Source organism: Squalius cephalus (assembly GCF_949319135.1).
Source record: "Squalius cephalus genome assembly, chromosome: 2".
NCBI classification, from domain to species: Eukaryota; Metazoa; Chordata; class Actinopteri; order Cypriniformes; family Leuciscidae; genus Squalius; species Squalius cephalus.
The window spans coordinates 28,514,383-28,541,112 of NC_137123.1; the positions used below are offsets into that span (position 1 = coordinate 28,514,383).

A 26,730-nucleotide genomic window follows, 5' to 3' on the forward strand; every position below is an offset into this window, starting at 1 on the left:
CATTTCGAGTCGGACAATAATGCCTACAGAGTCAGAGTGCTGTATAGAGATGAAACAGGTATGGTTTAGTAGTTTAATTACGGTTATTATAACGTATTTGTCATCTGCTTGTAGGCTATGTATCCATTATTTATTAATAGCCTACAAGTCTGCTGTCTGAATGGTGATCAAACATGTACTGATGAGTTTAATAAAGTTTATTGTACATCACACAAAAGATGAAGCGTCAGTTTTACTTCAGAAAATCACTGTAAGAGCTGAGTAAACACAGTAGCCTAAGTTATAAGAAGTGCGCAAGTAGCCAGTAGAGTTGAGGAAGCATTCCTGTGGGCGGAGGTTAGTCAAAAAACGGTTCTAGTGACATCACTAAAGCAGGATGTAGAGGGGTGTAGTCCAATCGAGCCGTTTTTTGTAGTCAACTTCTGTTAAATAAAATATCTCGCGTGGCATTGAACTTTGAGCTTTATAATTTTACAGATATTATTTATGCTCTAACAGCAACATTACACACTAACTAAAGTTTGAAACATGGGATCACGAAGAACGGGACCTTTAAGTCTGCCGATTGAGCATAACTTAAAAAAAAATTAAAACTCAATATTCATTCAAATGCCCTTTATCTTCCACCCCTATTCAAACAGAAACAATGGCAAGCTGATGTATTCCATTTATCAATATACTGTAATGGTCACTAATACTGATTTACAGTATATGAACACACGTCCATGCAATGATAATGGCGGTTTAATTAGCCTTAATAGAAAATGAAGTCTGACTTGCATGTGTTGTATCTGCCTTTACACAAGTGTCATCTTTCATGCAAGCCATTTAATTTTGGTTCATTAGAAGAGAGCTTTAATTACATGTTCTAATTTAATACTATCTATTAAAGGGAATATTAATTTAATCATCATGCAGTTGACTTTACAGCTTAGCTAAACACACAGGCAAAAAGAAACATTCTGAAAGCCTTAACGAGTCATCCGGGCCAAGGAAAGAACAACAAAAGTGTTCAAAAGTGATGAAGCACCTTCACGCTACTGAATGCCACTGTGAGCTTCCATGACGAAGACGTTTCTCAATTAATTAAATGCATGGCATGAATTTAATTTGTATCCACAATTAATGAGAGCCCAGCAAGGCCTCTTCTGCACAGAGTGAGACATGGTGGAAATGCTTATCTTCAATAAGAGCCAGGCTGGCGGCGAGAGAGACACCAGCAGAGCTTCCACTTTAGCAACGCTCTAAAAATACTTTACTTTAAGCAGCGTCGAAGAAACACAAACGCTCTACATATTCATGAAAATGAATCACACAATACAAGTGAGGAGTGCCACTGTGGTCTTTTCATGTGCATCCGTTCATAAGTAGATGTTTTAAAATTAACTCTATAAGAATATTAGGACATTCACTGCACAGTATACTTTGGATCTTGAAAACAATGTAAATTGCTTTGAAAAGTGTCTGCCTGAAGCATTAAAATTTGTGGTTTTACTTGCATATATTAAAAATGTATTTAGGACTGTTAATATTGCAATGATTTTAATGCACTTATTTTTATTTTATGTTTCAGTATCAAAAATACAAAAACTGTATCATGAGTCAATGATACAGTTTAAAGACAGATGTTATGAAAATGTTTAAAAGCAAAAAAAGCATTAACTTCAGTAAGCTTGACTCATTTCATTAAATCAGCTCAAACTAAGTGAATCAATTAAAAAACTCTGATTCAATGATTCTTTAGTGTCATTTGTTAGCATTCAAAATGTTCACAGAAATCTCAGTGTTGTTATGGGACAGGGATCCGGAGACAGAAGAGCAGGTGAAAGAGTTTATTAAACAGCAGTGGGCAGACAAACAGGTAAATGGCAAACACAAGGTAGAGGAGAGCACAGGACACATACGCTGGAGAGGAATGCTGGGGATGACACAGGAGAGGACACAGGAGATCACACAGGTAAAGACACAGGCGGTATGGGTCCAAACGTTCCACACACTCAGGATAAACGAGACTGGACGATGAGGGAACACAAGGTGAGTGGTTTTATGGTGAAGTTAATGAGGGAGATCGCTGACAGGTGCAGGTGATTGTGAAGGAGGTGCAGGTGTGGGCCAAGGAGGATGCTGGGAAATGTACTGAATGAGGTGGTGACCGTGACAAGTGTGGCATTGTTGATACATGGCAACATTTTATTATAATTAAATATTGCTGTTTATGATTATGTATTTTTATTTGGTTACACTTTATTTCGATGGTCCACTTTAGACGTTCTACTAACTATAAGTGACTTGTCAACTAACTCTCATTGGAGCATTAGCAGATGTCATAGACAGTATATTGTTAGGTTAGGTTTAGTTGTAGGGTTCAGGTAAATAGAATAAGTTGACATGCAGTTGCAAAGTTACTTATAGTCAGTAGAATGTTGAGGGGCCATCAAAATAAAATGGTAGCAGATATTAAACAGACACTCAACTAATACTCTGAGAGTTAACTGACTTTCAAAATAAAGTGTTACCAAAGCTACAGTGGCACAGCTTGGTTGAAAGCACAGCTCCCTTTTTGAATAGAATAAGAAAATGCATGCATATTGAGATCAAACATTTTTAAAAAGTCTGAAAAATACAGAAATTTCTATATCATCCAGCCCTAATGGATATCATGAGTGTTGCTAAAGAGAACACAAGGAGATGGGTGGGAATAACTTCAGCCCACTTTATATCCACTTCATATCTGGGTTTGGTTAGTGCCAGTGATCATGAGTGGCAGAAGTGTGGCTCTCTGTCAGTCATTCTGGACTGTCCTCTGCTCTATGCTAATTAGATCTCGCTCTCGCTTTTGGCTGTAGTGATTGATTGTACTGAACGTTTTCAAAAGCAACTGGCCAGACAAAAAGGCCACCAGATGCACACAACCTTCTGTGTGTTTGTGTAGAGAGAGTGCAGGTAGAGTGACCGGTGACAATACTGACAGGTGCTTATTTCCTCTCAAATGCACTTGGACATAATTGGTCAATCTTTAATCTGAGTGAAACATAACAACCAAATCATTGTTGCAGTACTGGAAAGCTCATTCATCCTCTCTGTATACTGGCTGCGGGAATTACCTCTCATTGCTAGAGATCTGAGGAAACTGACAAATGTTTGTTACAGAGAGTAAGCAATGCATCTGGCTAAAATTCTCTTTAAACTCTTTAAACCACATAAATGACTCATACGAGCACTTGACGAATGCGCAGGAGATTTAGTGCTTTTTCAGTGGATCTGCTTTCAAATCACTGCAATGAAATGCCAGAAAACTGACATTTTCTATGCTTTGAGAGTTTATTTCTACTGTTGCTCTAGGTCAAAAATCTGTTGAGAGAGAATCTGCATCTCATATGAGCTCATCATCAAAGGGAACTGACCAATGAGCTTGTGTTGATTAGCATAGCAGAGTTAATCTCTACACACAGTATACACACACGTTAAACATTGCAGATGGCATTATATGAATTAGGAAACACCATTATATTATATGAACATGCTGACACAAACAACAATCTGTGTAATTATAAAAAATAAAAGCCTTGTTTATCATCAAAAATCAAACGATGCAAGATGACTCTCAGTCTAATGGCAGGTCATTTCAGTTGGACATGAGTATTGTAATGGGAATAGTGAGGAGTACACGCTCACTATTGTGCTCTCCCATTATTCCTCTACAGTAATGATGCATCCCCAGCTGGGAGATGGAATGCTATTGGCTGAGATGTCTTGTAGTACAGAGGGGCATTGTGCGGTGGGATGTTCTTATTGATTTATTGTGAGAGGTATTGGGATGCTGTTCCAAAAGGAGGAGTATTTGGTGCTATAGTGCTCAACCGAGCGCTATGTGTCTCAAAGCAAAGACACATTCCTGATGACTTGAACTTACTGCATTCCACTCTTACAACGTCTTACACTGAGAAGAATGTGCTCTACTTTTCATGGTCAATGAGACTAAAAACTGAGGAAATTATTGGATGTCACTTCAGCTTAAAGATTGTTAATAGGTATGTTTGTTTCCACCAGTCGCTGCACAAGTTAAGGTTACATATGATGACGAAAGCACGTTAGTGCGAGCCCTCCCGGAACCCATAGAGAATGCATTGCAGTGCCTGCAGTTCGTATGGAAGTCTATGGGAAATCGCCCAAAAAGAGGCGGTACTCCACAGAACGTGACTTGATGCTGATTGGACTATATCCAGAGGCAGAACAAACAGTCTACAGTGACGGCTAGCGTAACTCTGTGGTTGAATGCGAATGTGATTGAAATAATCCGTCCCTTTCGCACTTTGGTGGTGCTTCGGCCTATTGCCCTAATGAAGAAACCACCCCTGTTTAAATGTGCTTTAAATGTACTAATACATAAAATGCTAACATTTAAATTAGCCTTAATGAGACAAATGAGTCCAACAAATATTTAACATGACAGACAAAAAAAAAAAAAAAATGTTAAAGATGTATATGCAATGTTAACAGTCAAACCCAGTTTTGAGGGAGCCTACAAGTGTCAAAAGTCCCTTCAAATTGATAAAACACCAACCATAACATAACATATAAATGTCACTCAGTGGTCATTGGCAAAACCCTGTCTACTTCAATAAATGACGGACTCAAGGACCTAGTACTATCAAAGCCTCGTTCAACATTCAATTTGAGCAGCTAATGCAGAAAGCCACCAGCAACGACCCTGATGTCAAGCAAATGCTCTGAGACAAAGAAATGCTCTTCTGTTTACCTCTGTCACTGTAGTCGTCTACCAGTATGATCTCTGCGATCAGGTGGTCAGGTGTGCGGTTGGTGATGCTGTGGAGGGTTCTGAGCAGAGAGGACCAGCCTTCGTTATGGAACGGGATGATAATACTGGTGTTTGGGAGGTTTTCAAGATACAGCTTCTGCTTACAGCTACAGAAAAGAAAGAATGAGAGTGAGAGCGAGGAAATACGAACTGCTTATGCTTTACATCAAATGATTAATCAGGGCATCAACGTATAATCCACATATTGTAAGACACTTAAGAAACACTCCAAACATCGCATAAGCCTCCTAAGAACAATGGTGTGTGAAATATAAATCTTGTCGCTTATTGCACCAGATCTTGCCAAACTGTAAAAACATTATTTGAAAACAAAAGCACTGGTGCGGGCTGCCCCAATGCCGTAGGCAATGGCGACAGAGCTCAGATCATAAATCAATGTTTTGAGAGGTCCTTCAGTCCCAGCGCTCTCATAAAGCATTCAGAAATCTGCATGCTAATTGAGCTCCAACAAAGCCGGCACCGACAGATGAAGTGGCACTTTATGGCTCACACTGGTCTCTCTAATTCAGCACCCTGACAAACTTGACAAGCTGGCCTTAATTCATACACTTCCATATAATAATCATTTTCAGGGCGCTGCATGGTTTATTAACATTTCACTTCCAATGGTGGTGGGGGGAAAAAATTACACAAAACAAAAATACAGTACAGAGAGATCCAGCATTGTGCACAAATGCATTCTAGAGAGGAGCCAGCATTCTAAAACAGCCCTGTCTGACCTGTCAGATCAGTCTACTAATGAAATACAGTTCAGGAAGAAAAAGGCGCTCCATTTGCATACTAATAGCCAGACAGTGTGTCATGTGTATTACTGGAACATGTATCTCTCACGAATTCTCTGAATCGGTATTAAAGAAAATGTATTTGCATGAAACACTATATTTTAGGATTTGAGCTTTTCCAGAAATGCATGTCACTATAGGATGTGGTTTTCAATTCCTGTCCTTGAGGCCCTCAAATAGACAACCATTCTATTTGTCTTTGCTTTAGTCTTGATTCAACAAACCAGATTTGTACATTTGTAACAAAACTTGTAAATTTGGAGTAAACACAAAGCATATATGTTTACAAGAGGTAATACACACACACACACACACACACACACACACACACACACACACACACACACTACCGTTCACTCTATAATATTTTTTAATGTTTTTGAAATTTGAAATTGCTTATGCTCACTAAGGCTGTATTATTTAATCAAAATCATTATAATATGCTAATTTGGTGGTCAAATAAGATTTCTTATTATTGTCACTGTTGTGCTGTTTACTATTTTTGTGGGAATTTATTTATTTATTTATTAATTAATTATTTGAAGTATTTATTTATTTATTTTTTGTAACAATGTAGCAAGTAGTAACTGTCACTTTATATTTCCGTTAAAAAGTATGGGGATTTCAAAATATTTTTATTTCAAATACATGCTGTTCTTTTAAACTTTCTATTCCTCAAATAATTCTTTTTAAAAAATCTATGAGAGTTTCCACAAAATATTAAGCTTCACAACATTGATATGTTTTCAACATTGATAATAATAAGTAATAAGACTGGAGTATTGACTGCTGAAAATGCAGCTTTGCCATCACAGGAATAAATTACATTTGAAAATATATTTAAATAGAAAACAGTTATTTTAAACTGAAATAATATTTCACAGTGCAGCCTTGGTGAGCATAAGAGACTTCTGTCAAAAACATAAAAAAATCTTACAGACCCCAAACTTTTGAATGGTAGTGCATAGCTTGCTTTTGTTTTGCTTTATTGAAAAGACTATCCCCTGGTTTCAGAGACAAGGTTTAAACCTATAGATTAAAATTTCCCATACTAAAATGCATGTTTGAGCTGTTTTAACTGAAAGCAAATTGCACTGACATATATTAAACTATGTCAGTGCCATTGTTTTGTCTCAAGATGCACACCAGTAATGTTTTTTTTTTTTCTTTCAAAGTTTATAAAAGCTACTTAAATGTCCTAATTGAACTAAGGCCTAGTATTGGCTTAATCTAAGCCCTGTCTGTGAAACAAGGCCTGTATATGTGTGTTTTTAAAACTCACAGCCACTTCAGAAAACATGGAATCTGTCCAGTTCCTTCTGCTTGCTTTTAGCACTTACACTGCAGCAGCATCTGTGTGTTTCACTGTTACCTGCATTAAAAGTGAATACACTGGGATGCTGGCTCTCGCACTGAGACAGTTATTCACATTCTGTCTGTTGGCAGGTTCCACACTGACACTGAGCGCCACAGGCTTTTATAGGGGATGTAAATAAAAGTCCCATACCAGGCTTTTCACCGGAACACTGTCTGCAGTGCTTGTAAGGGGTTTACACAACTTTACAGCTAACAGCAGTAAAGCAACATACAAACTTTTTCACCAAGAAGACGTAGAGTAGGGAAAATTATCTAACCTTGTAATGGCACTAAAAACATGTTTTAAAGACTTCATATTCATTCACATTATCAAAGCCTGGAAGCTTGGCAAGCCAGTAGCAGATGCTTAAGCCCGTTCAGGCAAAATTAATTATATTTTAGTTATCGACAACCCTGTAACGAATTGGTCCTCCTTCAGACATTGACTCTTTGGTGCATGAGTAATATAGAAATTTGTTCTTGCCAAGGGAAAATCCATGGCAGTGGAGACATTCAAAGGAAGGTAATGGTGCAGAGCCTTCTAAGAACAATTAACGATCAATCCATCAAGGAGCTCATTTAGATGGAAGTCTGAAACCAGACTTTTTCCTCTAAATCTTGCTAAATGGATGGACTGTGAACTTCTGTTGCTCTTTTTTGGCTTTATGCTTTAATACTAATGATCATGCAAGGAGAAGAAAAACCTTTTATTGTTATTTGTACTAGAAAATGTTCTTATAAATGAATGTTCATGTAGCCCAGTAAGAATATGGAACACTACACACTACACAACACAGAAAAATGCTTCAATGGAGTTGTATACAGAACGTCTCGGTTACGTATGTAACCCTCGTTCCCTGAAGGAGGGAACGGAGACATAGTCGGCGTGTCGACTGATTGGGATTACGCTTAGGGAGCATGTCATCTTTGAGTACTGATAAAATGAGCCAATGCACATTGGCGTGCGAGATTTGCATCTCGTGCTCCGCCCCGCAGCGCGGGTATAAACACGGAAGCGGATGGACGCACCACTTGTTTTTCACTGAGGAATCAGCGGTGGACCAGCAGTAGTGGCGACGGTACTACGTCTCCGTTCCCTCCTTATTATTGAGATAGGACAGGGCTTAGGCCAGGAAAGTCACTGCTGTTCCGCAAGACTCACTCAGTTAGACTTGGATAACACTGGGAAAGCATGCCCTTTGATGGAAGGAGGGATGCTACAGAAGCACCATCCAGCCCGAGGGGAGGTAACATGTTGAGGATACACATTTGGACTGGGCGAATTACCGGGTAGTAAAACATATGGAATGTCACTGAGTGGCTCCAGCCTATAACAGGGGGGAGACTCAACCGTCAGTGACGGCAGAGCAAGCTCTGCCAAGGGAAAGACACGGGCTCGCCTGAGGGAGCCGTACTGTGGAGAATACACATATGGGATCGCCGTAGGGATCACAACTTGTGGACCCAGCCTAGCACAAGTTCCACTAGAGCATACGAGTGGTATGCCTAGCATCGGACGCTCCGCCTCGTCCAATGCTGAAAGGGTGGTGAGTAGCTCAACAAGGTTCGGCTAAAGGGGAACTCAACTGGAGCAAGAATGGCGGTCGTAACCAGTCCATAGGAGGGGAATGGCGCAGCAAGCCGACACATCAAGCGGGGCTTACAGTGTTAACTGGCTTCTATGTGAAGAGAGCACACTGGAAGCATGATGATGGCATCCACTATACAGTGGGTCAACCTCTGCTTGGAGACAGCCTTTCCATTCTGCTGGTTTCCGTAACAGACGAAAAGCTGATCTGAGGTCCTGAGGCTTTGCGTTCTGTCCACATATAACCGCAAGGAGCGGACTGGACAGAGAAAAGCCAGGGCTGGGTCTGCCTCCTCCGAGGGCAGCGCTTGCAGGTTCACCACCTGGTTCCGAAAGGGAGTGGTAGGAACCTTGGGCCCATATCCAGGCCGGGGTCTCAGGATAACGTGAGAGTTAGCCAGACAAATTCCAGGCACGATTCGTCGACCGAAAATGCATGCAGGTCCCCTACCCTCTTGATGGAGGCCAGAGCAAGCAGGAGAACTGTTTTTAAAGACAGGACTTTTAACTCAGCTTCCTGCTGTGGCTCAAAGGAAGGTCTCTGCAGTGCGGTCAGCACCAGAGATAAGTCCTAAGAGAGTATAGAGGTGATGCAAGGCGGATTCAGTCTCCTCGCTCCCCTCAAGAACCTGAAGATCAGGTCATGCTTTCCCACGGATCTCCCATCCAATGCATCGTGATGTGCGGCAATAGAGGCAACATAAGCTTTGAGGGTGGAGGGTGACAGCGCTCACTCCAACCCATCTTGCAGGAAAGAAAGCACGGCACCAATCGAACACCTTCGGGGGTCTTCTCGGTGAGAAGAACACCACTCAACGAACAGGTTCCACTTCAGAGCGTATGCATGCCTCATAGAGGGTGCTCTCGCAGAAGTGATGATGTCTACGACTGATTGTGGTAGGTCACCTAGAACCTCCACGTCCCGTCCAGGGACCAGACATGGAGTTTCCAGAGGTCTGGACGCGGGTGCCATACGGTGCCCCGTCCCTGAGAGAGAAGGTACTCCCTCAGAGGAATGGGCCAGGGAGGGGCTGTCGAGAGGAGCGTAAGTTCGGGGAACCAGGTTCGGTTGGGCCAATAAGGGGCAACTGGTAAGATCTCTTCCTCCCTGACTTTGCACAGTGGCTGTGCAAGAAGGCTCACTGGGGGAAATGCATACTTGTGGAGGCCCGGGGGCCAGCTGTGTGCCAGTGCATCCGTGCCGAAGGTCCCCTCGGTCAGGGAGTAAAACATCTGTAGCTGTAGGCTTGTGTCAGGGACGCTTGGTCTTACACTTGCCACCTGGCTTGGCAGCATCTGACACAGGCTGGGCGGCCTGCCTGCGACAGGCTCTCCGCTGAGGCCTGGTTGAAGGCTGCTGCAGCGGCCCAGCAGGAGCGGAATGACGCTCTTGGCAACGAGCAGGTGGAGGAACTGCCACCGGCGGCGGGGTTATGGCAGCAGCGGGCTGCCGGGGCAGGATGTGCCGGATGGCCTCCATCTGCTCTAGGGCGGCAGAGAACTGTTCGACGAACAGCCCAAGCTGGGAAATTGGGGAGTCCAGGAATCGAACCTTGTCCGCATCCGCCATATAAACCAGGCTGAGCCAACGATGGCATTCCTGGACCACCAGGGTGGACATCGTTAGACCAAACGCGCAGGCTGCAACGCTTGTGCTCCGGAGAGCCAAGTCGGTTGGGGAGCGGAGCTCACTCATGAGCGCACGGTCTAGGCTAAATGTCCATGAGTACTTTGGCCTGATAGACCTGTAGCAATGCCATGGCATGCAAAGAGGAGGTGGCTTGCCCACAGGCTTTGTAAGCTCTGCCCGTAAGAACAGACGAGAACTCACAGGCCTGAGAGGGGAGACGAGGATCCCCTGTCCAAGATGCAGCGGCCGCCGGACAGAGGTGTGTCGCGACAGACCACTCCACTCGAGGGATAGCCTCGTAACCCTTCACCGCTCCTCCGTCAAGGGTAGTGAGGGGGGAGGAGCTATCCAGGCAGTTTCTGGCAGTAAAAGGTGCCGTCCACGACCTAGTACTCCGCAATGGGAACATGCGAGTTGCTTCAGCGTGTTGTAAGCCCAAACACGTGACGCAACAATTGTGACCGTCAGAGGGGAACAGGGAACAACCGCATACAGAAACACACGGGTGGAATGACATCTTGAAAAAGACGCAAACGCACCCGTGTTGCTCTTTCAGGAAATGAAAAACTCTCACCAGTGCCGGAGCACACAGGGATGGTGCAGCCTGTACCAGTGAAGCACTCACTCTCTTCGGCCTCAACCGGCCATCAGACAAACAAACAAAAATGTGATGCTGTTAAAACAGCAGTTGAGAGCTCAGAAAGCTCGCGACCACCACTGCACTCGCACTGTAGAACCACCAGCACCGGGAGAGACTTCTTGAAGAAGCACCAACACACTTGCACGCCAATTTGCATTGGCTCGTTTTATCAGTACTCGAAGATGACAGGCTCCCTAAGCATGATCGTGAGAGACTGAAAGGGAACCCTAGTGTTCTTGAATCAATTTTAAAGAACCTCTTATGCCAAAAAAGGTTCTATATAAGGAGGAATGTCTTGAATGTTTGCATAATAGTTTTTATGTTTAAAGGGTTATTTAAATTTTGAAAGTTAAAGTATGTTTTGGACCTGTTTAATTCATAAAATTGACTTAAAAATAAAAATGAGTTAAAACAATTTATTTATAACTAAATCTATAAAATGATTCCATTATGGGAACCCTTAAATTGTAGTATATAGCTTTTCTTTGAGTGATACCGATAAAAAGTTTGGGGTTATTAACATTTTTCTCTTGAGTCTTTTAGGCTCACCAGGGCTGGAATTATTTATCAAACATAAAGTAAAATGAGTAACATTGTGAAATATTAGAAATATTACTGTTCAAAATAACCGTTTTCTATTTGAATATATATTTTTTATGTATTTTATTCCAGTTGTGGCAAAGTTGAATTTTCAGCAGCAATTACTCCAATCTTCGGTGTTACATGATCCTTCAGAAATAATTCTAATATGCTGATTTAGTGCTACAGAAAAAAGTATATTATTACCAAATGTTGAAAACGTTTTATGATCATAATTTTATTCTCAACAATATATAATTGTGACATCCGCCAGCTGGAGTGCCCACAATCTGCACCAGAGGGCACTCCTCCTGACTCCTGGGCTATCTTATGATAAACTTCAATTCCCATAACCCATTGCCTGGACTCATTTTGTTGTGATTAGGTTCAAATATGGCATAAGCTTGTTATTAGCTAGTTAAGCCCTGCCTACTTAAGCCCTGTGTTTTCACTCTTTCGTTGCAAAGTCTTGTTAGTATTGCTATAGGATTTCTGAGCACTCTTTCTGATTTTCACATGTAATGGTTTTGACTTTCTGCCTGGATTTCCCTGTTTGCCTGTGTTTTCTGGCTGGTTATTGTTTGGATAGTTTGCTCCATGGTTTTGACCCTTTGCCTATATTTTTAACTTGATTGTGGATTACCCTAATAAAGCTGCATGTGGATCCTCAACTGTGTCAGAGCAGTTTGTGACAATAATTGACAGGGACTACTGATGGTCAAAGATGCTTGAGGTAAAATCTCAAAGCTTTATGCTCCTAATTTTATAAATAAATGAGCTAAAAACCTTATGGTTATGCCTGGTCTTCCTTGTTGTTATGCAATTTTACAGCAAAAGGTACACTAACGAAAAATATATAAGCCTTGAAATCATTAAATGAATCAATCCTAATTAAATTAATTCCTCATTTAGGACAAAATCAGTAATTAAACACATTGCCTAAGTATGGCCTGCCATGGATCGTTAAAACACTGATGTCTAGCTCAAGCTGTGCATCTCTGGAGGCTGGTTACTGTGAACATGCTGTGAGAATCAGCTATACTTACTTTGGATGTCTGATGTCAGGAAGGGAGCGGTCCAGAGCAATATTGTTGCTGACGTAGATGTTGAAGCCATTCTCTTTGTATACTGAGTCATCACACTCGTCCTCTATGAGTGGGTATGGTTTCCCATGCTCCCCTTTTCCTGAAACAGATGCAGTCTGACATAAGCAACCATGCTGAACACAGCCAGGACGTTGGCAAGTTGAGCATGTGTGTACTAACAATGGCACGTAACACCACTCCAAAGATAGAAAGTACCACTGTGAGAACGGACAGTTTATTTTATATTATTATTATTATTATTTTATGACTGAACAGCTGAAGCAGCTAAACCAATAAGCCTGGACTATTGCTGAATGCTGACCAGACATACTCTAGTATGAAGGCTTAACTGAGTTGCTGGTTCTGCAGTGTACATTCTGGTCCTAGTCACTTTCCACTGTGTCTGCCTGTCACAGTTGATGGAAACCATACTTATCATTAAAGTATATATTCAATTAAATATTCAAATAAAAAGTGCTCTTTTCCATACAACAAAAGTGTATATAAACTACAGCCATACATTAGTTTTTATAACTTGCAGTCTTGATATATATATATATATATATATATATATTGGTGGTGGGCCGTTATCGGCGTTAACGCGCTGCGTTAACGCGAGACTCTTATCGCGCGATAAAAAAAATATCGCCGTTAATCTATTCTCCAAGTTGGGTTCGGAGCTGGCTCAAGCTACACAAGCTATGATGACGCAATCTACCCGCGGCCGCGAGGAACACCCGGCTGCAACGCATCATATTCGTCGTCATCTTAAGTAAACACTGTAACACAGCTGAAAGTGAAAACTGGTGAAAAAGATCGGTGCAACGAGCAGCAGCAAACTATATAGACAGAGTGTGTGAGGTAACAGTTCGGTAAGTTAAAACGTGACTTATCCGTTCTACCACCTCAAATTCAAAACGAAACATATCACTGAATACCAGCGCGCGCGTATTATTCCCAATATAGCCTATCTGAGTGGTGTAGAACATAATCTCTGTCTGCGCCCGATTTTAAGAATCGTTGTTGTGTTTCTTTTTAACTGAAAAGACATCAGTTAGACAATATTCTAATTTTAAATTTGGGGTTTCATAAGCTCCAAGCCATAATAAACATTAGACCTACTTAAGTCTCTGCAGCTAGTGTACTTAAATTTTATTTATCTGCAAAATTATGTTGTATACTTACAGTTTTGCACAATATATGTTCTCAAAACTACATACACCCTTTAAAAAAAAATACATTTAGCAGTTGTTTAGCAGGGTCTGTGTAACCTGTTCTGAAATGGTTTTATTATAATATCGTTATCGCAAGAGGCTGCAATGTATATCACAATATGGATTTTAGGCAACATCGCTAGTAGTTGATAATAACATAGGCCTACCTAATGTTGCCTACGGACGGTAACAGTACAGTAGTAACCTTTTACAGTGAGTAGAACAGCTTTCTCAAGCAGTTTGTGATGCATTTTGGAAACAGGAGATGAGCCCCTGGTCTAATGCGCCACCTGACTTGAGAAACCCGTTCTCAAAGACTTACTTTTATAGTCATTATTTGGGTAGCACACATATTCTGAATGCCTTCGGCAGAATTCAAATGAGCCATTTTAATCTAGATTAATCTAGATTAATTTCAAAATTAATCTAGATTAATCTAGATTAAAAAAATTAATCTATGCCCACCTCTAATATATATATATATATATATATATATATATATATATATATATATATATATATACATAGTGCATTCAAATTGTTTCAAGGGGTCATGAACTGAGAATTCAAATTGTCATTGATCTTTTGACAGTTAAGAGTTCGTTATACTATAAAAATACCCTGTAAGTTTCAAAACTTCCTTGTTATTCCAAAAATTGCTTTTATTGAAACCAAGGCCAGAAAACAACAGGATCTCAAAAGTGGAGACTTGTGACGTCACAGGGCAGTGAAAGACCCCCTTTGCAGAAGATCAACAGCTACGTCTACATCACCGCGTTTTTAGCGCCACCCACTGGAGAATTGCAAAGTGACATGAGAACGAGAAAAGATAGACACAGGATCAATACCATTACCTTCCAAAGGATCCCTTTGCTAGGAAAAGTGTTTTTTTGTTTTATTTTGTTTTTTACAATGTAAATGTCTCAGCAGTGCATTGTTGGTATTCGGTACATTTCACTGTGGTTTATTTGGTAATTCAGTCGTAGTTTCGACGCAGGCTTTGGAAACAGACTTTTATGATATGGATCTGCCAGCAACGCCACAAACATGTATGTAACCATATTTATTCCAATGCCTGATCTGTGATCAGTGATTTCTGATGTGTAATCAAGTTCAGACAGATACTCTTTCTCTCAAAATCGTTCAATACTGTTTATGCATCAGTAAATCAAGCCAGTGACTAAAATATCAACTTCACATTGTTTATCTTAGTAGGATGAAAATAATTTTATTTAAACTGTGATTAAAATATAAACAGAAAGTGATCAAAGAACGTCTCGGTTACGTATGTAACTGTCTACGTAAGCACGGAGGGCGCATTCTGGACAGAGCAGTGCCAAGGCTGGGTCTGCCTCCTCCGAGGGCAGCGCTTGCAGGTTCACCACCAGATCCCTGAAAGGAGTGTTGGGAACCTTGGGCATGTATCCAGGCCGGGGTCTCAAGATCACGTGAGAGTTAGCCGACCCGAATTCTAGGCACGCTTCGTCAACCGAAAATGCCTGCAGGTCCCCTACCCTCTTGATGAAGGCCAAAGCGACCAGGAGTGCTGTCTTCATAGACAGGAACTTAAGCTCGACTGATCGCAATGGCTCAACAGGAGCTCTCTGCAGGGCAGATAAGACCACTGCGAGGTCCCTAGAGGGTATAAGAGGAGAGCGAGGAGGATTTAGTCTCCTCGCCCCCCTCAGGAACCTGACGACCAGGTCATGCTGTTCCACCGTTTTTGACTCCACAAGGTCGTGGTGCGCAGAGATCGCAGCCACGTAAACCTTCAGGGTGGAAGGAGACAGCCTTCGTTCCAACCCTTCTTGGAGGAAGGAGAGTACCAACCCCATCGGGCATTTCCTGGGATCTTCTCGGCGAGAAGAACACCAGGTGATGAAGAGGTTCCACTTCAGAGCATAGGCGTGTCTCGTGGAAAAGGTCCTAGCTGAAGTGATGGTTGCCACCATCTGAGGTGGTAGGGAACTCAAACCTGCAGCGTCGCATCCAGAACCCACACATGCAGGTTCCACAGACCGGGACGTGGGTGCCAGAGGGTGCCCCGTCTCTGAAAAAGGAGGTCCTTCCTCAGAGGGATTGGCCAGGGAGGGGTTGTAGCGAGGAGCACTAGTTCGGAGAACCAAGTCTGGGTGGGCCAATGAGGCGCAACCAGAAGGACCTGCTCCTCGTCCTCCCTGATCTTGCACAGGACCTGTGCAAGAAGGCTCACTGGGGGAAACGCATACTTGCGGCGGCCCCGCAACCAGCTGTGCGCTAGTGCATCCGAGCCGAGGGTCCCCTCGGTCAGGGAATAAAACCAGCGGCAGTGGGAAGTGTCTGTGGAGGCAAATAGATCAACCTGTGCATCGCCGAACTGTTCCCAAATCAGCTGAACTGTCTGGGGATGGAGTCTCCATTCCCCAGGATGTGGCCGAAATCGTGAGAGCTCGTCAGCTGCACGATTCAGCTCTCCCGGGAATGTAAATGGCTCGAAGTGACCTCAGATGCTTCTGACTCCATAAGAGGAGATGTCGGGCAAGTTGCGACATACGGCTGGAGTGCAGACCACCTTGTTGTTTGATGTACGCTACTGTCGCCATGCTGTCTGAATGGACTAGTAGGTGTTGGTCCTTGAGCAACGTTCGAAAACGGTGCAGAGCCAAACGTACTGCCAGCAACTCGAAGCAATTTACATGCCAAAGGCGCTGAGGTCCAGTCCAGGAGCCCGCGGCAGCATGTCCATTGCACATGGCACCCCAGCCCGTGGCAGAGGCATCTGTTGAGACAACAACATGCCTGGAAACCCATTCTAAGGACACTCTGGCCAGTAGAAAGGAGAGGTTTGACCACGGGGTGAAGGTCTGACAGCAGGCCAGAGTAACTGGTACTCAGAGCGTGCCCTGTTGCCATGCCTATCTCGGGACTCGATTGCGAAGCCAGTGCAAAAGCGGTCTCATATGAAGCAGTACGAGCGGCGTGGCTGCCGCTGCAGATGCCATATGCCACAGAAGCCTCTGAAATAACTTGCCCTCGAATTGACTTAGCCAATTCAGCAGTGACTGTGCGCACTCGCTCGTAAGCTGCGCGTACATGGCGATCGAGACAGTTTCCATACCGAGAAAAGAGATCCTCTGCACGGGGGAGAGTTTGCTCTTTTCCCAGTTGACCCGAAGGCCCAGACGGATGAGGTGCCGGAGCACCAGGTCCCTGTGTTCGCAAACCTGCTCTCAAGAGTGAGCTAGAATCAGGCAGTCGTCGAGATAGTTCAGAAAGCAAACCCCATGTTGCCGGAGTGGCACAAGGGCTGCCTCGATGACTTTCGTGAAGACGCAAGGAGATAGAGCTAGCCCGAATGGAAGTACCGTGTACTGGTATGCCTACCCCTCAAAAGCAAACCGAAGAAACGGTCTGTGTCGAGGAAGAATGGAGACATGAAAGTACGCGTCCTTCAGGTCGATCGCTGCAAACCAATCCAACGGACGAACACATTCGAAAATGCGTTTGGCTTTCAACATCTTGAATGGAAGCCTGTGAAGGGTTCGGTTCAAGATGCGTAGGTCCAAGATTGGCCGTAACCCACTGCACTTCTTGGGTACAATGAAGTAGGGGCTGTAGAAGCCGGACTTTATTTCGGCTGGAGGGACGGTCTCGATCGCACTCTTCGCCAGTAGGGTGGCGACCTTCGCACGCATGACAGGGGCATTGCAACCCACCACGGCATAGCGAACTCCCCAGAAGTGGGGAGGAGACCGTGTGAACTGAATTGCATAGCCGAGCCTGATAGTTCTCACGAGCCAGTGGGACAGATTGGGAAGCTGAAGCCAGGCTCCCAAAAACTGTACCAGTAGGGTCATGTGAATCACAGACGTACCCGAGATGGGGCAGCAAGACGGAACAACCGGCCCAGACATGGGAGGCATAGCGTCCCGGTGTGGGGGCGTGGTCAAGTTCCATGTCCTGACAGAGGAAGCCAGGGAAGGATGAGCGTTCCACGGCGGCCTGCTCTGACAGGGGTCTGGCGACAGAGGGGTACGGGAGTGGCGAGGCATAGCGTCGCACACTGCCATCCGTGATCTCTTGGGGCTCGGAGGAAGGGGAGTCAGTTCTTTCTTTAACAATTTTAGGGTGCCACCGGCCGTGAGGCCAGCAGTGGGGGAAGGAGAACAAAAGATTCTCCCCCGGCCCTCCACCGGGTGGTCCTGGAGTGGAGTGGTCCTGCTGCCAGCTCCTGAGAAGAACTGCGCCCTTGCTCCGAGCTGCCCGTATCAGGAGCGCCGCTTAGCCTGGTATTTAGCAGGCTTAGGGGCGGAGACGGGCTGTGCTGCCTTCCTACGACCACCTCCCTGCTTCGGCCCGGGTGAAGGCTGCTGCTTGGGCCAAGCAGGAGGGGCGGGAGTCGCAAGAGGGTGGTTTCGGCGGGAAGCAGACTGAGGGGGCTGCACCGACGGCAGGGTGGAGCAGCAGGCCGTCGAGACAGGATGTGCTTTATGGCCTCAGTCTGCTTCTGGGCGGCCGAGAACTGTTGGGCGAAGTCCTCGGTCGCACCGCCGAAGAGCCCAGCCTGGAAACGAGTTCTCTCAGCCTCCCGCATATCGGCCAGGTTGGACCAAAGATGTTGTTCCTGGACCTCACAGGTGGACATCACCTGACCCAGGGATCGCGCAGTGACCTTCATCGCCCATAGAGCGAGGTCGGTGGCAGTGCGCAGTTCTTGCATGAGCCCCGGGTCAGCTCTTCCCTCGTGCATGTCCCTGAGCACCTTGTCCTGATGGACTTGAAGGATGGCCATGGCATACAGAGCGGAGGCGGCCAGCCCCGCGGCTCTTTAGGCTTTGGTCACGAGAGTGGATGAAAACCTACAGGCCTTGGAGGGATGCTTTGGGTCACCATGCCAGGTGGAGGTGCTCTGAGGACACAATTGCATCGCCACAGCGTGCTCCACCGAGGGGACCTCAGTGTACCCGTTGGCCACCGCGCCGTCGAGGGAAGAGAAGGCGGAGGACGCCGCTGGGCCACGGGAAGTCAACGGGGACTTCCACGACCTGGTGACCTCCTGATGCACTTCCACTCTACCTCCACGGAGGTCATTGAGTCTTGATCTCAACACGCGATAGGCATGTTTCCGCAATTAGAACATGACTCATCCATGAGCGCTGCCTGAGCGTGATTAAAGCCCAAACACGCTAGGCAGCGCTCGTGACGTAAGGCGGATGGACCATGCACACACATCCAGAAACACACGGGCGAGACATCTTTAAAAAGACGTGCCTGTGCAGCTCTTTTAGAAAAGAAAAGCTCTCTCAGCAGTGCTGATGCACCCAGGGGAGAACACGAGCCGTGTGCAAAGTCACTGCACAGAGGAGCAGCAGGACCGTGAACCTACTGAAACGCGCCGTCACACCAACACCGCTGAAGAGAGCTTGTTGCTTTTGAAGGCGAAGAGAAGAACATACCACTTCGGTTCCGAAGCAGAAATATAATGCGAGATTGCACTCGTGGCTCCTTTTATACCCACGTGGTGGCGCGGAGTTCGAGATGCAAATTCCGCAGACCCATGGTATTTCATCTCATTGGCTCGTTTTCTAATAACTCGAAGGTGATAGGGCTCTCAGGCGAAACCCCCATTTCGTCATTCACTGACGTAACTTGTAGTGACTGAACGAAAGGGAACAATCTCTTTCCAATCGCCCAAGCTGTCAATCACACAGTGCGAGTTTATCTGGACACTTGCCAAAACTCGTTCTGAAATCAATTATGCTGTTACACTGCACAACGAACCTCTTACTGTATTTACATTGTGTTTGCATTGTTATTTGGTGAAAGCAGTTGTGAGAGTGCATAAATTGCATTGCAATGATAAGATCTTGAACGGTGGTTCAACTGAAAGGAACTACCTGTACATTAAAAGGTTTTCCTTTCAGCCAATCAACATTGAGTATTCAGAACACACACATACACACACACACACACACACACACACACACACACACACACGCACACACGCGCACACACACATGTGTGTGTGTGTGTGTGTAGGCGTGGAAAACTCACCTGAGTTTTGGGTGAGTAGATGAGAGTTTTCATTTTGTGCAAGTTATCCCTTTAAAGTGCTAAAAACAAGTCTGAAGTTTTGAGATGACATGCATCCTTTGATGAAACATGAAACAAGCACTGCAGTAACAATGTAGGCTGTACAGCACTTTTTCATCAGAAATTATTCTACTTTGAATGGTTTTCTTATGTCCTGAGTAAGTAATTGACTGAACAGTGATATGAACAGTGAACACTAATATAAGATATTTTCTGTGAATTTCTGTGAATGTGTGACTTCTGATTCATTAGGCACTATAGGTCAATAACTAGAAGAATAATAAAGTGTAGCAAACCTTAACTATTTGCACAACTATTTGGAATACATACCAGTGTGTTTATAATTATGACAATACATTAAAATAATATGGAAAGAAGTACTAGTTGGCAATTTCAAGTAGTATAACTAGCTGTTCGGTACAGCTAAAAATAATTGGAAGCAGACGACACCGGTGACCAGACACATTCAATGTAAAAATGGCCGTGTCCGCTTTTATGTTAAAAATAAGTTGGATAGACATACTTAAAAATAAATAAGAAATAAATAGATAAAAACATAAAAAACATAGCATTCAGGCTTTTTTATTTGTCATCAGTGTAAGCACCAATTGATTGAAAATTTTTTACAGACTGTTTCCCTTGTATGGAAGTTTGTTTCCGCCATGGAACAAAAAAAAACAACTTTTTTTATCTCACAATTCTGAGACCTTTACTATATACTATAACACCTTTACTATATTCTTCCAGAAAAAAATATAGTCCAACTATTCAAGAGAATGCTATTCCAAAATGTTTATCAAAATGGTTATGTAGTTTTTACTTAAAACAATTAAACCAATTAAAGGACTCTTTGACAAACTAATATTCCATAACTAAGCCAAACGGTTTTACTACAGAGTGCTGATAGCAATATTCTCTCATCTACCTGCACGGGAGATTTGAAACTGATTAAAATGTTAATTATTTCTCATGCTGCTGCTTTAACCAAACTTCATAACTGAAAATAGGATATTTATACAGAGGGTATTGGTTTTTCCAACATTCCACCTTCCTCCCTATCTCCCAGATCTATGGAACACGTGATGCGCATGTGCACGACGTCAGTGTTTGCGCAGAGGTTGCGTAGGTTAGCGCAGAGATAACTGATAATCGTTTGCACCTTGGAACCTATTTCCGGGAGTGCGTTCTCGAGCCACCTGGCACTATATTGTGCGGATAGGCGGCCGGAGCGCGTTGAGGGTTTTCTGTTAGAACAGGGTCGAGTTAGCGGCCCCTAAGTTAATAACTAATGATCTTCGCAATGGAAGTGAATCAATCAATCAAAACTAACTTTAGCTGGACAATAACTTTATCCTAGAGCTGCTGTAAAGCCAAAACAATCTCTTTTACTGTAATTTTATACTGTAAATGTCCTATTATCACTGTAAAGCTGCTTTGAAACAATTCATATTGTTAAAAGCGCTATATAAATGAAGGTGACTTGACTTGACTTGAATTGATTTTCATAGTCCTATGAGGAATTTTTTCATGACAGTCTGAAGTCAAAACCAAACCACCATCCTATCAGTGTAATTAATGCATTCCGACAGATCTTTTGTCAGATATCTTGCTGAGAACAGAAAATTCAATGCAAGACATCCTCTTTGATGTGCACTAAGTAGAAAGTATAGAACGTTTCCAAAACAAAACAACTTTGCCTTTTTGTCAAATGCATCTAGATATTTTCATATTTTGATGTTACTTGACAAACAAAACAAAAATAATCAAAGGCACACAAAAACTCAATGGCACAAATGGTATGCATGTGTAATGTTATTATTATTTTAAAAAAAACATGTAATTTTAACAGAATTAGAGAAAACTCAACTCTATTTAATGACAATTAATTAAAGTGAGAACTGTAAGAATGGTAAATACAAAGTTTTGAAATTATGTTATTATTGACACATACTTTCTCACATGCTTTTGCCAGCTCTTGGACTCATTGAGATAATAATCCAGCAAAACTGTCAATCTTCATTGTTTATCCTTTTGATCTTTCATTAAAAAAGTTAGCAGAAATCGAACCTTTCATTGAAGTAAAACAAGTGGTGGGAAACTCACATTATGAAATACATGTTTTCCTCCAATGCATGCTGGCCACAATTATTGGGGCTCACAGATTTCAGGTTTTGAGTATCTCTTGCTCGTAGGCGGCTGACGAGAGCGAGAGACGGGACATAACCCATCAGTTCATATGCTTCCTTCCCTTTCTCCCAGATCTTCACACTGAGGTGCGGAGATCTTGGGGAAAGCCATATTCTGCAAGCATCCATCATTCACATGTAAACTATGCTGATGTGGAGGTGATGTAGGAATATGGGTATAGTAGTAGCCCTTTATTGTCACTTAGTCACAAGTACCAGCGAAATTAGCCATCAACCTGTCCATACAAACATACATACAATATGACAAGGGGGTAGACAGGACAGGAAGACAGAGGATTGAGGAAAAAAATACAGAGTACAGTGTGGGAACAGGAAAAAAACACCTCAACAACATAAGCACATAATCAGTACACTCTACAACATGAGCACACAAGACTTGCAACAGGGGAGGGGAGTGAGGGGTGGAGGTAACCCAGCACAGGCAAGCAGCCATCCGGTCCTGCAGCCATTCTTGGCGCTGGTCACAGACCCGCCTGTCAGACTGGGGGTACAAAGCGGCGAAGGTGAGGGATGGGGGGTTGGGGGGGGGGGGGGTGATTGCATATCTGTAAATATATGTAAAAGTTCGTGTATGTTTAGGCCTGGAGAGTCGCTACGCCTGGCATCATAATCTAGGTGCCTCAGTCCGCAGGATGGTCATAGCGATACACAGCAAGTTGCCATGGAGACAACCTTGATCAGGTCCCAGACAGAGTCAACAATCAGCAGGTGTCTTTGGGTAGTGGGGGAAGGAACGCAAGAGCGTCTCACTGCAGTGCTCTTCCGGGGGAGTTGTTGTTCCAACAGCGGCCTTGGCCAAGGCCAGTGCTGGTTGAGGGGGGCCGAAAGCAGATAAGATTGGGATTGTTTGGTCTTGGGGCGAGTAGCCGCATTCCAATTTACACAACTATTCTCCTGGTCCATTTTGGTCTCCGAATCGATCCATTTGCCTTTGCAAAGCTGTGAGCTTCTCCATGTTGTTATCCATATTGTGGTTCATAGTCCCAGTCTGAGTGCTGACAGCTCTGCCCACTGCTTCAATCATGACGGGCAGCCTTGGGCTTTGGACTGCTGTCACCGTCTTCTTCATTCCTCTTCTTCATTCCTCGATAAAACCAGGGCAATGCCTAATCCAATCAGCAGAAAACCTGTTATCATGGTTCCGAATAGGTAGATATCTTCAATGTCCTCCACGGAAAGAGCCGCCAGACACACGACCCGCCACCTCTCCCACGCGTCCATCGTGTAGCCAGCTGCGAACGTTCTGGCAGGGCAGTCAGGTTCCCCTGACCCCAAGGTTCTCATCGAGAAGATGGTGTCAATTGCGTTGAGAGACCAGTTGATCAAATCCATGATTTCTTAGTTCGGAGAGCAGTGCGGAGAGAGTCTCTCAAAGTACAAGACAGTAGACTAGACGAGACGAGAGGAGCAAATCAGGAGAGGTAATGGGGAGGAGAGGGAGAGAAAATGCGATTGCCTTCGTTGAGAGCCAAAGAAGGGTATGTGTCAATGCCTCTGGTTGAACCTCCTTGGTAAGATATATTGGGTGTTGGACGTAGGTAGGGCTCCTCTCACATTGAGAGTCGTCATCTTGAGGCCTTCATCCTCAGAGCTCGACCAGGCAGCCAGGGTCTGCTAGGATAGTAACTGCCAGTTATAGGCTCTCTGTAAACCTCCTTGCAATATGTCCTGAGTGTGGGGCGTTGTTAGGTCTCTTCTCGATTTAGAGAGTCATCATGCTGAGACCTCCAGTCCTAGAGCTTGGCCAGCCTGTTTGCTAAGTCGTCTACGGCGAGTGTTGTTAGGCCTTATTAAGGCCTCTGCTCCTAAGAGCTCCGCTAGGATAGCCATTTGCGAGTTGTAGGGCCTCTTTGAGCCTCGTTATACGGTATCCTGAATGTAGGGTGTTGTTAGATCTCCTCTTGTTTTTAGAGTTGTCATGCTGAGACCTCCGCTCCTAGATCTCAGCTATGTTTGTTAAGTTGTTAGGCTCTCTGTGAGCCATCTTGGCCACTGTGAGCATTGTTAGGCCTCCTCTCGCTAGAGAGAGCTATCTTTTTTGAGGCCTCCACTCCACTAGGATAGCAATTGCGAGTGGTAGGCTCTTTGTGAGCCTCCTTGCAAGATGTACTGAGCGTCGGCCATTGTTAGGTATCTTCTTGTTTTTGAGAGTCATCATGCTGAGGCCCCCACTCCTAAAGCTAGGCTAGGTGGAAGGGTAGTACACTACATTGAAGGATCTCTTCTAAGCTTTTTACTACCTTGGGTTAGAGTTGCTAGGCCTCTTGTTTTCACTCTATCTGATAGAAGTTCTGAGTGTTAGGCTCTCTGTGAGCCTCCTTTGACGCTGGCCTGAATATGAACGTAGTTAGGCTTCCCCTCTTTAAAGTCACCCTGTTGAGGTCTCTGTTCTTGAGAAGCTCCAGTCTATGATAATACTGCTGGTGTGCACCATAGGGATGAGGACTTTGAGTCCTTCGACTTAGCTAAGCCAATAGGGCCCTCATCCATTCAGCATGGCAGCGTGGGTATTCCGTTCACCATAGCGACCCCTAGGGGACGCAGCACGAGTTCCCTTTATAAAGGGAACATCTCATGTTACGCATGTAACCATAGTTCCCAGAGAATAGGGAACGAGACGTTGCATCCCTATGGCACGCTTTCGGTATTCCTGCACATGTCTCCTTCAGACAAGAAGTGGATGACGTTTTGCACAGGTGCCCTTTTATACACTAGGCCTCACCTAGTGACATCATAGGCTGCTGCCTGCCAGTGTCAAGTTCATTGTAGTGTTTAGACTCATGCTTCAGATACCTGTCATGCTGGAAGCATTCCCCATAGCGACCCCTAGGGGACGCAGCGTCTCATTCCCTATTCTCAGGGAACCATGGTTACATGCCTAACCTGAGATGTTATTTCATAATGTGATTTACCCCCCATTTTCAATTATTTTACATAAAATGTTATTTTTTTGTGAATTTTTTAAATGAAGGATCAAAAGGATAAACAACGCAGATTTAATTTTAAAGACATCTTTAATCATATTTACCAGGGGCGCCAATAATTCTGACCACAACTGTGTGTCTATGTGTGTGTGTGTGTGTGTGTGTGTGTGTGTGTGTGTGTGTGTGCGTGCGTGCATACGTGTATGTGTGTATTACATATATAAACTTTACATATGTAAACTTTCATTTAATGTACCCCTTAGTGTATTTCAGCACAAAGTCATCTCGCTGTCACGTGCATAATTACAATAACCTCACACCCACTCCTCTGGCATTTTCTGGCATGATAACAGAGTTAAACAAAACATTTAAACCATAATGCAAAATTACAGATTTTAATACACCTACGCACAAGCTCTCAGTGTGTACACGTGTTTGCCTCTTAAAACCGTTGTACAACAGCTCCACGCAGAGTTTATTATTGTTATCAGAACTTTTGGGGCAAAGCTTCAGCATTGTGAGTTTGATCACTGACAGGCAGTGTGCATAACAGAAGCAAAATATATATATATATTTTTCAGCTAGTGTAATTGCACAACCAGCATTATATCTGATAAATACTTTTTCTGCATTGGATTAGCTAGAACTCTGTTCTGTGTCTACTCGCAAATTTCATAATGAGATGTATATAACAATTTTAAACACCAGGATCTTCACACTTGAATTTTATTGAATGTCACTGTCATTGTGATTTGTCTGTTAGATGTAAATGTCCCTGCATGCTTATTTGAAGACAAGTAAATCCTAGCAAAAGCTTCTTCAAAGTGTAAAACAATTTAGCGCACTTATAATATACAGTGGGGAGAACAAGTATTTGATACTCTGACGATTTTGCAGGTTTTCCCACTTACAAAGCATGTAGAAGTCTGTAATTTGTATCATAGGTACTCTTCAACTGTGAGTGACGGAATCAAAAATCCAGAAAATCACATTGTATGATTTTTAAGTAATTAATTTGCATTTTATTGCATGACATAAGTATTTGATACATCAGAAAAGCAGAACTTAATATTTGGTACAGAAACCTTTGTTTGCAAATAAGGAGATCATACGTTTCCTGTAGTTCTTGACCAGGTTTGCACACACTGCAGCAGGGATTTTTTTGTTTCTTGTTTTTTCAGAAAGTTTTCAGATGGCGTCCAAGATGGCGGCACTTTGTGGTGTGCAGTTACTTCAGAAAGAACAAAGTGACAAAAATTAAACTAAACTAAATTGATATAGCTGATTTATACTGAAACGAAACAAAAAGCGAAACAAAATACCACCGAAGAAAATCAGTAGCGTAGTTGAGGAAGAGTTGGAGGAGATTAGGAAATCGTCTCAGGTTACGTATGTAACCATTGTTCCCTGACAGGGAACGAGACGCTGCGTCAAGCGCTGCGGGAACGCCCTGCGTGATTGCGTCGTGAAGCTCATGTGTAATCAGTCCAATGGAAAGACGAGACGTCATAGGCGGGTGACATCATCGACCAGGAAACTATAAAGTACCCCTGAGACAGACCGTGACAGCTTCTGAAAAGCCGAAGCAAGTCGATCACAGGCATGCAGGGAGTATGGCAAAGCGACGCAGCGTCTCGTTCCCTCTCAGGGAACCATGGTTACATACGTAACCTGAGACGTTCCCTTTCAAGGGAACTCGCACTGCGTCAAGCGCTGCGGGAACCCTATACCCACGACGCCATATGACAAATGCCTGTTCTGTATGAAGACCATGCGCACACTAGGAACAAGCACCCTAGACCCTGGAGTGGAG

General features: G+C 43.8%; 1 protein-coding gene across 1 annotated transcript in view; it reads right to left on the reverse strand.

Annotated features, from left to right (window-relative positions):
- The window catches only part of galntl6 (polypeptide N-acetylgalactosaminyltransferase like 6), a 253,983-nt gene that overhangs the window by 163,616 nt on the left and 63,637 nt on the right, over positions 1-26,730 (reverse strand). Inside the window, exons 4-5 of the mRNA XM_079850971.1 lie at positions 12,462-12,600; positions 4,760-4,926 (exon numbers count right to left, since the gene is read on the reverse strand). Coding sequence (XP_079707097.1) covers positions 4,760-4,926; positions 12,462-12,600 — 306 coding nt within the window. The remainder of the gene's footprint in view (positions 1-4,759; positions 4,927-12,461; positions 12,601-26,730) is intronic.